The following is a 13,453-nucleotide window of genomic DNA, read 5'->3' as shown; positions in this document are numbered from 1 at the left end:
ATTACTTCAGTATGCAGTGGAATTCATGCAGGTGTACAATTACATATCATGTGAAGCCACACCATGCAACCACCAACAGTGTTGAAGGGTTAAAACTGTGTGGTCCACTGGAAGTCGAATGCTTCCTGAGTGACCCATCCACACAAGACCCACTATCCATCCTTAAAGTTGGAATTCTGCTCGTATCTCTCTCCTACATTTTTATATCTCTCCTACATTTAGTGTTCCTTTGAGGTTTGCCGATGACATTGTAATTCCGTCAGAGACAGCAAAGGACTTGGAAGAGCAGTTGAACGGAATGGACAGTGTCTTGAAAGGAGGGTATAAGATGAACATCAACAAAATCAAAACGAGGATAATGGAATGTAGTCGAATTAAATCGGGTGGTGCTGAGGGAATTAGATTAGGAAATGAGACACTTAAAGTAATAAATGAGTTTTGCTATTTGGGGAGCAAAATCACTGATGATGGCAAAGTAGAGAGGATATAAAATGTAGACTGGCAATGGCAAGGAAAACGTTTCTGAAGAGGAGAAATTTGTTGACATCGAGTATAGATTTAAGTGTCAGGAAGTCGTTTCTGAAAGTATTTGTATGGAGCGTAGCCATGTATGGAAGTGAAAAATGGACGATAAATAGTTTAGACAAGAAGAGAATAGAAGCTTTCGAAATGTAGTGCTACAGAAGAATGATGAAGATTAGATGGGTAGATCACATAGCTGATGAGGAGGTATTGAATAGAATTGGGGAGAAGAGTAGTTTGTGGCACAACTTGACTAGAAGAAGGGATCGGTTGGTAGGACATGTTCTGAGGCATCAAGGGATCACCAATTAGGTACTGTAGGGCAGTGTGGAGAGTAAAAATCGTAGAGGGAGACCAAGAGATGAATACACTAAGCACATTTAGAAGGATGTAAGCTGCAGTAGGTACTGGGAGATGAAGCAGCTTGCACAGGGCAGAGTAGCATGGAGAGCTGCATCAAACCAGTCTCAGGACTGAAGACCACAACAACAACAACATTATTTTCTATATTGATTCTGGCCGAGCGTGGGCCATATAAAATTCAAGTGGTTGCCCCTCCCCCTCCAGTTGGAGCTGCCCTTTTTTTTCTTTTTTCTTTTTTTAATTATGAAATGTATGTAATGTTACAAGTTAGTGGGTTTGGTGACAATCTGGGTCACAGTCAGTAGAGTAGCATAGTATTAATTGTAGTAAATTCAGGATGAAACTCTCAATCATGAAGTCAGAACATTTGTGGCAAGTGATTATTCCTCTACAGCAGACTAAATATACTCTGTTCTGTGCGTAACTCGGCTTTCAATTAATTGCACTTCAAGCGACACCCACTTGGAAGCAGTATTACCTAGAAAAACAACACTTAAAATGGGTTGGAGCCCTCTTCAAACTATTGGACACACTTTTTTCAACCACAGACAGGGAGGGGGATGTGTGGGCGAGAAAGGCAGTAACGATAATACTCCGCCCCTGTCCCAGATATGTGCAGTGTGATTAAGATGCTTATAATGTAGTTCAGAAATCTGGTTTCCTGATTTGAGGCTACTCGCTCTCAAAATTGAGATCAGTTTAATTGGCTCTACCTGGATTGTCTTTTTCCTTGGGCTTATATAACAGTGAGTCACATTATTACCTTTTCACAAAAAAACAGCACTCAATGTGTGCAAGATCGTGAATCAACGTCTGAATATGAGTTAGGGTCCAAAATTAGTTACAGTTAAACTGATCATTACAGCGTTGGTTCATCACCACAGAAGCTATATTATCTAATTTAACATATTTTTTTATTTTTTAAATTTTTTTTGATTCATCAGCAAGTACATCCTATCCGCACCAGTCCAATGAGTTGCTGTGAAATTAAAAAACGAGACTCGTTCCTAATGATTATTGTTATCCCATTGTAAGGTTCTTTTGAGATTGCGGTTGTAAATATATGATTTTTTGTACAGGCTGAAGAATCAAAAACAAAGCAGAAACAACAGCAACAGCTGCAAAAGAGGGAAGCAAGGGGAGGAGGCAGTGCCGCTTCTCATGTGGCACAGTCTGCAACAGCACAGAAGGCGAGCTCGACTACCGGGCGAGGGAGGACCGCAGCGAGAGCACCGACGTCCCGGATCCCGACAGCTGACTCGGTAGCGGCACCGACACGTACGGAGAAGGTGGCTCGTAAAGGTGAGTGGTGGTATGTCCATTTTAGTATTTTATCCATCCTCAGCAATTGTAGTCATGTATAATGGAATAATAAGCAACTAGCTGCATAAAAGAAATTTAATTTCTGACTGGTTCCAGGCAGTTAATACTCTGATCAGAAGTCTTATTAAGTCTTTTGAGTCTTCAGTAAACTAAAGACCTGCAAACCACATTTATTTTATTAAAGAATGTATCACTAATAAGCCTTCTGAGAAGGGCATTAAGTGCCTGAAACCAGTCAAGAAATTTTGTCTATTGTTTATCAAAAAATGTGACAGTCCCCTTGAAAATCTCATGTGCATTTATTAACACTGGGAAGAAGCTTTAAGTTTTAATTCCTGCTTCTTTTGCCACAAAATGGGTACCTAACTTCATAGATATTTTCTCACTGTAGTTTGTATGTCTATAATGTTCTGGACTACATCCACTACACAGGCAGTTTATTTCATATTTGGAAAACTAATTGACATTTTCCAATTATCTCCAGCTTTTCTTCCTCTGACACAGTCATAAGAGAAGTACTCATTGTTTCTGTTTATATCTCTTATTTTATTAGAAGCAGTTTGTCCACGTACTTTCACAGTGTCCCAAATTATGCCGTTTTATTGTTTACCAGGCAGCTTGTATCAGTGTCAAGCTTGGTTGATTATTTGAGTAACCTGTTCCTTTCCCCTCCTTTGTGTGTGTGTGTGTGTGTGTGTGTGTGTGTGTGTGTGTGTGTGTGTGTGTGTGTGTGTGCGCGCGTGCGCACGCTTGCGCGCGCATTTTAGTGACACAATGGCACTGTTTGTCCAGACAGTTGGGACACTTCAGAGAATTTCATAGTAGCACCATTTGTAGGCACACCTTTAAGAAATGTATTACAACAAGAAGGCAGCATGTGGGCCAATACATAGAAGTGTAATTTCTTGTTTAGCGTAACTCTGCCACTAAACAATGAAGGTGTTTATATTTGTCAAAGTAGGAAATTTGCCACGATGGAGAGAGTGGAAACACTCTCAAAATATTGACACTGGTTAAGTGCAAGAAAACACAGTGCATCCTTGCAAGTTGGAAGAATAAACCCATTACTCACGAAGAATATAACTTATTGAATGCCACATAAGGCCGTACTGCTGTACAGCATAAGTTCTTGAAATGGTTTCTGCTGCTATGTCAGTGCAACTTACTACCAATTAAATGGATGTGTAATATCAATGTCTTGACCAGCTTCTTCATCAGTATTTTAACTCTTACGTTGCTACAGATCTGCTCTGTGCATTCCGTGCTGAGCATGGCTTTTGTTATGGCTGTACAGCTCGCCAAATACTGGTGCCTGTGCTGAAAGGCAGCATTCCAGCTGATATGAAATACTTATCATCCAATTTTAAGAAAACTATTAGGTGAAACTATTAGGTAATTTTGATTTTTGCACAGTTTACTGTCTGATGTCTTCACTCAATGAAGAGCTGAATTTTCGTTATCCACCATAGTGCGGTGCATCAAATAAAATGAAACAGGGCACAAAAGTTTAAAGAGTTTTCAGAGGTAAAAATGCATTGTGAAGAGATTGCGTTTGGTTAATTTTGGCCCATACATTACAGTGATTGAAATGTAGATAAGATGTCGAAATTTTCTTTAAAATTGAGAGCAGAACAATATCTCATTTCTTCTCAAGTTATTGGGTTTTATATCCAATGGATGGACACATACGACGTGCCCAGTTTTGTCCGTGCAGACTTGCCAGCTGCCTGGAAATACTTATCTGATTTTAGGTGAAAAAAATGATTTGTGCACATCTTACAATCTGATATCTTCATTCGATAAAGGATTGAACTTGTTTTCATTATATGCTATAGTTACTGTGCTACATCAGATTAAGTAAACCGTTGTGTGACATTTTGCAGAGCTAAATTGCATTGTGTAAACTTAGCATATGGTCAATTTTAGTTGTACATCACAATGAATGAAATGTAGATATGATATCAAAATGTCATTTAAAATTGGGAGCAGAATGATACCTCGTTTCATTCTCGAGTAACTGGGTTTTATATCCAATGGGTGGCCATACATGATGTGCCCATTCACATCCTTGCTCATCGTGAATCGTGTGGGCAAACAAATCTAATATTTAATAAACAATTCAAGATATTGAAATGTTTTTTGCAAATAATAGCACACAATGAGGCATATATGTTATGCACTCGAGACATTTTTTTTAACTGAGATATGGAGGCCCAGGTGTGAGAGGTCAGTGGCTCAAGATGCATACAGACGTCCATAGCACTGTAGGAAAACCCATACGATGCACATGTACACGTCCACAGCACAACAGCACTGCAGGATGTGTACACACAACAACAGCAGCCAAAGGGTTGACATCCAATCTGCAGTACAACATTTTTGCATTTCTGTGCCAAAAAGGCATTACTGAGCCAACACTGTTTGATACATTAAATAAAATGTCAGTGTCTTTCCTAATGTCTGCTGCCAGGTTGGACAATTTCTCTGTTCCTTTACAGGAATTTAAGTTTATATCCATCCTCATAATTTTTTTTATTACACCAAAGACTTACCTTTATCATATAAATAGTAAAAAACAATTTGTTAAACAATGGAAAATCCAGGATGTAATGTAAAAATACCAGAGAAGTAAAGCTGCTACTTTCCATATAGTGGAAATGCTGAGTCGCGATAGGCAATAAGAAAATTCACACACTCGTAGCTTTTGGCCATTAAGGCCTTTGTCAGCAGTAGACACACGTACACACACGCGCTCACACAAACACAACTTGCACACACGCCTGCAGTCTCAGAGAGTGCGCAAGTTTCGTTTGCGTGAGTGTGTGTGTGTGTATGTGTGTCTACTGCTGACAAAGGCCTTAATGGCCGAAAGCTGTCAGTGTGTGAATCCTTTTATTGTGCCTATCACGACTCAGCATCTCCACTATATGGTGACTAGCAACTTTCCCTCTCTGGTATTGTTAAAAAACAGTTTGTATGAGAAATAATAATAAGATACTGAGATAGAGGCAGAAAAAAATATTAATGCCCTTTATTCTGACACTCACCAGAGTTGACATCAGCCACCACCCGAACGGAGAGGGGAGGTCCGACCACAGGGAGAGGCACTACGGGGATCGCCAGCTCATTGGCCAAGCCCCGGAGAGTGCGCGAGGATGCCGCCACGACCGTGCCCGCACAGGCGCCGCATGCGGCCACCGGTCCCGGCCGACCCTTCGCTCGCCCCGCTAACCCGCGCCCGGCGTCTGCCATCGTCCAGCCGTTCAATTACAGCCCGCCGACGTCGCAGATCCAGCAGCCGTCGCCCGTGAGGTCGCAGATACCGACGTTGGTCAAGAGGGAGGAACCACCTCTACAACTGAACACTGCGTCGATTCGCATCACGACCGTGTAGAAGCTCGGCGCACCATTTGCGGGACGGTAGAGATTTGCGCCCTAAAGTGGTGATACGGCAATGGAAGTACTGTGCCTGTACATTTTTCTCTGCTTCAGCTACTGGTCAGAGGCAAGTGCCTCGCCTAGTTTGACGACCGAGTGTTCGGCTGATATAACTTGAGGCACTGATTTCTGTTATACCTGAAGACACACACACACAGTCTGGTTAACTCAGTCAAACGACCCTATTACGGAATGATTATCAGTATGTAGAAGTTTCCCATCGACTGCTACATTGCTTGCAGTGTAAAGAAATTCTTCCACAAAATAATAGCCTTAAAATACTGTGGTGCCAATTGTAACACATTTATGTAAGATATATACCGCAATGCAGAGGCTTTAAAAATGGTGTTACTCATTAAATATTTGTGGTTCAATATTACAGAAATTCCTATGCCTTTGTGCGATGCTGTTTTTCTTTTGCCTCATCTTGAAATTATGTGTAACAAAGTTCATCTTCCATAAAAATATTTATTCTGTCATGTGGATGTTGCTGAATAATGTGGTGCAAAGCCGTGGCCACACACAACCTCAGTTTCCGATAATAAGACTGGTAGTCTCCAAAGTCAAGTGGTGCTTCTAGTTTGTGAAATGTGGTACTCTGTAATGAAACCTGATGTCCAAGCATCTTCTTCTGCATTTACTGCTGCTGCTGTTTTCTTTATTTCACCATTCGAGGAGGTACCGTCTGGGTCAAATCTTAGTCGGTGATCCGGGGAGTTTTAATTACAGATTGGGAGGTACGTGTATGAATAAAGTTCTGCTGGCTTCGTATCAGTGATAATGAAGCCACTGTCTTAAATTTTTCCCCTTCCGAGACTTTGAGTGAGCTCAGTAGTTTGAGAACTGGTAATTCCAGTTCCTTCAGCATGAAGCTACCTGTTGTATGTGCCTTGAATCTCTTCGATGTCGAGAGATATCCTTGCTTGTGTACACTCACTGGCGTGTATTTCTCATCTGCCAGAGCTAAGTGTATTGCTTCAGCTCTGTCCAGAGTCATGAGTGGTAATCTGTAACTACATAAAAAGAAATTTGCTACTGTTGTCACCTTTTATTGATGTGTTTTAACCTCATCTTGTCTTTCACTTTTTTTTATTTCTGCCAGCAGAAAGATTGAAACAAAGCAGGACGGTGCCTTATGTTAATATACATTATAGTTACATTTCACTTCTACAACAGTTTGTAGAATGGCCTCGCAAAGAGATCACACTTCTTATAGTACCTCGTGTAAAATTAGCTGATGTAATTTTTTTTACTATGTAGGAAGTGAGCAGAGCATTTGTGGTGTCTCTAACATTGAAAGAAAATTTTTGTGATAGTACCTGTGAGTTTTGTGCGTCAGTTGTTTAGTATACACTGAGATATTTCATTTTATATAATCGTAAAATCAAAATGTAATACTCATTTAAAGATTTTAATTACTGTAGAATCCAGCAACCTCCACAAAATTCTTATCTTACTCCTGCATCGCTTGACTGATATGTACCTGTACCTTTGTGTAGGCATAGATAATTTTTGAAAGTTTCATTCCGAGTTCACTATAATTATGCGCACATGGAAATACTCGTACACATTATTGTGGCCAGGGTGTTAGAACTGTGAAACTTGAAAATGATTTCTTTTTTTTATTTTTGCGAGTGTTGGTGGTGAATTGTGAAATGTGCTGTGGTATTTGTCAGTTGTTAAGACTCGTGACAGGCAAATGTGGAAGTCTCGACTGCATGTAGGTACTTATCGTATATTGCCTGATGCTGCATTTTTTATGTACAAGCTGCTTCTGAAAGTGGGTGTTTCTCTTTGGTGAGAAATGCTTTTTCGGGTGCTTTGGTGTACAGCAAGAAAGGCTGTTAAATTGTGTGCAGAGACCATGTTCTTGGTGGCTTTGTGCTTTTGTGATATTAGGAGATGGAGTGGTTTTCAGTGAAAATGATTTTTTTTTCTTTTTTTTTTTCTCTTCGCCCCACTGATATCTGTCTGTCGGCTTTGTGCAATTCTCTTCACCGTTTGCAAACTGCACTGTGTAAAGATAAAGGCATTTATAAAGGTCTAAAACAACTGATGTCTAATTTATTGTTGTAATGTAAGTTGTGTTAAAAACTGTAGTTGTGTCTAAAGCTTGTGTATCTTCCTTTTTCTTCAGTCTATCCCAGTGTAAAATGATTTTATGTTAATTCAGTATAAAAGTATTTTAGACAAAATTTGCAGTTTGATTTACAGTGTGTGTGTGTGTGTGTGTGTGTGTGTGTGTGTGTGTTTGTGTGCGTGAGTGTCTGCACCATCTGTTATGTACGTAGAACTGGAGAGACCTGGAGAGGATTGACTGTTGACCAGCAATATAAACCAGCAATATCATGTTTCATAAATAAGGAGGAGAACCCATTATTGTTCGATTAAGTGATAGAACAGTTTTGAAAATTATCCCAACCATTAAATTAAGTGTGTGCACGAATAACACTGTGTGGCATATTTTGACATTTTGCAGAATCACATGGAATAATGTGTGATATGACAGTCTGCATCACCTGCTGTAATAGTTGACCAGTTTATCATTCAAGGGAAGCACTAGGCAGAGAGGGGAGAGACTCAGTCCTCGCACATCTGCGTGAACAATGCTGTATGTTACAAAAATGACAGAGTGTAGCAAGATGACACTTACCGCAAGTGGACGTGCGAATAATGCTCAGAAAAGGAAAATTAACTTTGGGAATTGGCAGGATATTAAGAGGAAAATACTTTATGATTCTGAAGTGGAACATAAATCATAAAAGGAAAGGTAATTCGTGCGAAACAGTCTCCAATGCAGGTGAGTGGAATAACGCTGCATCGGTCTGGTATGCCTATATAGTAGTTTATGTGTCCTGTGCAGTGATGTATGTGCCCTCCAGAATAGAGTACATGGCTCTAACAACGTACTTTATGAGCGTCTTCTGAAAACTTACAGTAAAAATATGTAACATTAATAAAATTAAGTACATTTCTGTTATCATTGACTGAAAAATATATTACACATTATGAGCATTACTATATTATTAAAAGAGAATGTGAAATATGATCATTCAGTTGAATATTAGGTAGTTCACGGAAATAAGTACTTTCAAACACAAAGTCCACTCAAAAGAAATGTGTCAAAAACATTGCTCAACATATTCTGCATCACCCAGCAATGAATACCGACTCTTCAACATAAACTGCAAGGTAGAATGACCACTCCTAAAGATGGTTGAGGAAAACATTTCAATAGCCCACATGTCATATCAAATGACAATACGGCTCTGATTCGGGAACTCATTTCGAATTTCCTGAAACAAATGAGCCATTACAGCTGGAATAAATCTTCAATAGAATGTCTGTACCCCGATCTCAACCTCTGCAGAATGTATCTATTGTTTATGATGGGAGCTTCAGCTGAAATGGAAATCCATAACATTGAACTTGAGAATCAGTTGCATCTTGCAGAAGCATACAAAGAGCTAAAAATGATACTAAAATAGCTAAAAGGAACAACAATATACATGTTGTATGTGTTAACTTACAACATATTTTACCTTGTCCTACATTGACGCATTCTGCTGTATTCTGACAGAGACAGCTGTCATCGTATAATTTCACGGTTCATGACTTTGGTACTGGAGACAACACTGTAAATTTGTGGGATGAATCTGCTGCAAGGAGAGGTTCAGCCAATATAGTTTCCTGTATGCTTAAATTTGTGATACTTGAAGAATGTACGGGACACTAACTGATTGTGTGGTCTCACCGTTTTGTCAGGCAGAACAATAAATGGAGAGTTGTAGAGCTTTATTTCTATGTGGTCAACTGCAAGAACTTTATAGGAGTACATCGAAAGTTTTTATGTTCAAGTCATAGTTTCCTACCTCGTGACAGGAAGTTTGCAGTGATTGAGAAAAGAAAGTAAGTGTCAAAAGTTATGGTTCCTTTAGAATGGAAGCATGTCATTGCTTAAGTCTTTTCCGATCCTTCAAAACTGACCATTCAGGAGACAATGATGGAAGACTTCAAGGTCTTGGAATCCATTGAGTTGGTTTTCAAAATGCCACCTGCTTTGAAAATTTTTGCTGTGCTCTGGTTGAAGCTATGTAGTGATGATCCTCAAGGCATAAGCATCTGTCAATCACAACGTGCTTCGTCAGTGGGTAAGACATTGTATTGTGAAACATGGTTGTAAACATGAAGTACAAACATTTATTTTGCCTTCTGATTTTCAGTTGCTCCACAATGGGGAAGAAAAGTGAACTATTGGACATGTCGAAATAGAAGGAGCCAAAATACAGGTATTTTTATGAAAACCTCCAGTGTGACAACTGAGTATTGTGCCATATTTGTCTCAGCTTGATAGCAAACTCATGTTCTGTTACCGTTTTAAGGCCAAATTAATCAGTTTATAATAAATATTAAATTGTATCTAGTCGTAATTTTCTTACTTACAACTTTTGGATTCTACGCGATCTTATCATTACAGAAGAGTACAGAGTGATCTGGAATAATGCCGTATACCCATTGCTATACAGCATTTCTTCATTTTAACACTTACTTATTTTCAAAAACCCATGTTTAGCACAATTTTAAAAACACAACCAAGTATTTTCAGCAGTCTGTCTGCACAAAAAATACAGATCTGCTATTTTGCAATAATTCTCTGGAATTATGAGTTTTTGTCAATTCCCTAAAAATTGTGAAATGTGCCACACAGCATTATTCGTGCACATGCTTCAAATATCTGGAAGTACTCATCTGGAGCTGTTTAAAGTGGAATAACAACATAAAACTATTTGTAGGAAAGGCAGCTGCCCAACAGATTCATCGGAAGAATTCTCAGGATCAAACCTTGGAGGAGTTAGCTTACTAAAAAACCCTTTTTTAGCTACTACCCAAGTACTGCTCCTCATTGTGAGATAACAGGAAAACAGAGAACCTCCAAAGACCAACATATTGCTTAGTAAGTGTGAAAACATTGGGAAGATGCTCATTTGGCTCCAGTGACAGATGCTATATGACTTAGTGTGAATCACAGTCTCATCTACTGTTGAGATTCCGGCAGTGCACATTCCTAGAATAGTCGACTAATAATTGTTCTTGCTTCTATATATACAGGGCGATTCAGCTGACACTTCCTATGGGCTTTACATAATCCGCAATTACCACATGTAACATTTTCATATTCTCTCACTTGCTGTATGCAAATTGTTACTCCTGCAGAAAAAATGACCAGAGCTTATTGTAGGAAATCTAATGTACTTAAATTTTGTACTGGGATACATTCTCACTCCATGCCTTAGGTTTTGAATTATTCGAGAAAAATGTGCAAAAGTGACCTTCAAATACTTTTTTCTCGAATAACTCGAAAACAGTGGCCACCAGCAAAAACGTATCCCACCACAAAATTTAACACTATGCCTTCTGGTGACACCACATTGTTGTCGTCTGCATAGTATCACTCAGTGGCCGGCGACAGCACGTTAGTATCTTTTGCATTCTGTTGGTGTTTTGTTTAGGTAACAGTTAGTTACAAATGTCAACAAGTGTTTTATTTTTATAAGTACTTGTGCCCTTTCATCATGGTGTACGAAGGAGACAATAGGATAATTTATGATGAAAGTGCAGATATCTTGTCTGATGCTCCGGTCAACTTGGCCGATTGGGATGAAGACGTTGGATGTGAAAGTGAAGCAGAATCGTAGGAAGATACTGAAATATGTCCAAGAAGAATTTGGCGAATGCTACAGTTGCCAACTGATTCGGCTGAATCAGACAAAGAAGACTGTGCACAGTGGCCAGACTTTGATTTACCAAGGACCAATAATAAATTTGAAAGATCGCAGGGTCCAAACATATTTCCCAAAGATACATAGAGCATCAAGGATATCATACAATTATATATTGGGAACCATCTATTTGAATATATTAGCAATGAAACCATAAAGTACTACAGACAAAATTGCAATACAAGGAAAGTGGACCCGGAAAAAAAAGGCCAAGTTTGTGAACGTTGCGAGACCCGAACTTAGAAAATATTTTGGGCTTGCTATCCTTATGGGAACTGTAAGGAAAGCAAGGATCAATGATTATTGGTCAACATCCCCGTTAATAGACACACCTATATTTCGTAAAATGATGTTCTGCAACCGATTCAGACAAACATTATCATATTTACATTTTTCCGACAGCAACAATGAACTGGATAATGCCGATTGGCTTGTCAAAGTGCAATTCGTAATTGATTATTTTTCCAAAAAGTTTAAAGAAACGTTTAATCTAAGTCAAAACATCTCAACTGATGAAGGAATGATACCGTGGCGTGGACGGGTTAAATTTAAAGATTTACGATCCGTTGAAAATTACAAAATACAGTGTACTCATTCGGATGCTGTGTGATTCGAGTACGGGATACATTTCCTCATTAAAGATATATTCCGGAGCTGGACAACCTTTAGCAAAAATGGTGTCGGAACTATTGACATTTTGTGATGGAAAGTGGTATCACCTCTGCACAGATAATTATTATAACAGTGTAGAACATGCAGAGAAGTTACTTGAAAAGAAAATTTGAATTTGTGGAACTATATGGCAAAATAGAGGATTTCTGGAAAATTAAAGTGCATAAAAGTCAATATGTTTGAAGCTCGTCATTAACACTGCCAGCGCCAAACAAATAAATTTGTACCGGACGTGCGGACGGCAAAGTGTTAACTACACTTAATTTTGTTACAAACATGTCTTGTTCATTTTTTTCTGTGTGATTAATAGTTTTTGTGTGGCAAATGCGAGAATATGCAAGTCTTGTGGGTGGCCTTTGAAGGTGTTGCGGGTTGCCCAATTGGTAGGGCACCTGAGTCACCTCGTATCTCTCTGGAATGAGAGCATTTAGCAACTTAAACTTTACACATAACCTCAAACCTTTATGAAACTTTTTACCACGGATGCCGCACGCGGAACAATGAAAACAATGAAAGTTTATTGCTTATTACATTTTTGCTGTTCAGGCAGTAAAACTGCTGCATCAGACATGAAGTTTTAATTAATTACTTCTTTACTACCAACTCTATTTATAACACAACCTGCAGACTGCGTCCACATATACCACTGAATGTGCTGGGAAATTTAGATCATTGTATGGAACATAGTTCAGTGCATCATAGACATTTAGATGCATAAAAAACTAGTTTGCCTAACTACCCAGACTATATTCATCCACTGTTTGATAATGGGAACACTTAGTGACTTCCAATGAACTTGAAACATAATTTCAAATTTCTCTTAAACTTTCCCTAATTTACTTGCTTTATGTTAAATAACTCATTTGTAATGATATGTTTGAAGATGTTTTATACCTGGAAGTTAGGTCCTTTAAATAATTGGGAGTTTATTGGTTTCATTTAATACAACTACTACAAAGAAAGCTTTTATGTAACTCTACACAGAACAGTATTAGCAGTGCATTTATTGGAAAAGTCAGAACTAGTTTAAAAGAAAAACTACAATCAACTGGAATTAACGTCGCTGAGTTCTGATGAATTATGGAAGTGACTAATAAGGTATTCTTTTAGTCCGGTTTGAATATATGGGATGTTAATTTCCTGTTCAGTCACACACTCACTCACTCATTCATTATGTTCTGTAGATTTGGGGAAGGGGTTCATTCTGTAAATTCCATCAAAAAGGACAACCTACAGGACATTTGGAAAAGATAAGCAAATCACACAAACTTAAACTTTATTGTGTACTAGCAAACTTGACAAAGTTTTACAGTTGCCAAATATGTACGAGAATTGGACGTAAATCTGATTCTGGG

The 13,453-nt window shown here is 38.7% G+C and overlaps 1 protein-coding gene across 5 annotated transcripts in view; it reads left to right on the top strand.

The window, feature by feature from the left end:
* LOC126293451 (uncharacterized) overlaps positions 1-7,841 on the top strand; it is a 693,872-nt gene extending 686,031 nt beyond the window's left edge. For all 5 annotated transcript variants that reach the window (XM_049986686.1, XM_049986685.1, XM_049986684.1 and 2 more), the window contains 2 exons: positions 1,965-2,187; positions 5,259-7,841. In XM_049986686.1, coding sequence (XP_049842643.1) covers positions 1,965-2,187; positions 5,259-5,602 — 567 coding nt within the window. In that variant the 3' untranslated portion in view covers positions 5,603-7,841. The remainder of the gene's footprint in view (positions 1-1,964; positions 2,188-5,258) is intronic.
* The last annotated feature ends 5,612 nt before the right edge of the window (positions 7,842-13,453 follow it).

Source organism: Schistocerca gregaria, chromosome 10 (assembly GCF_023897955.1).
Source record: "Schistocerca gregaria isolate iqSchGreg1 chromosome 10, iqSchGreg1.2, whole genome shotgun sequence".
Classification (NCBI taxonomy): domain Eukaryota; kingdom Metazoa; phylum Arthropoda; class Insecta; order Orthoptera; family Acrididae; genus Schistocerca; species Schistocerca gregaria.
Note: the sequence above shows the minus strand (reverse complement) of the source record. Positions and strands in the feature narration are given on the sequence as shown.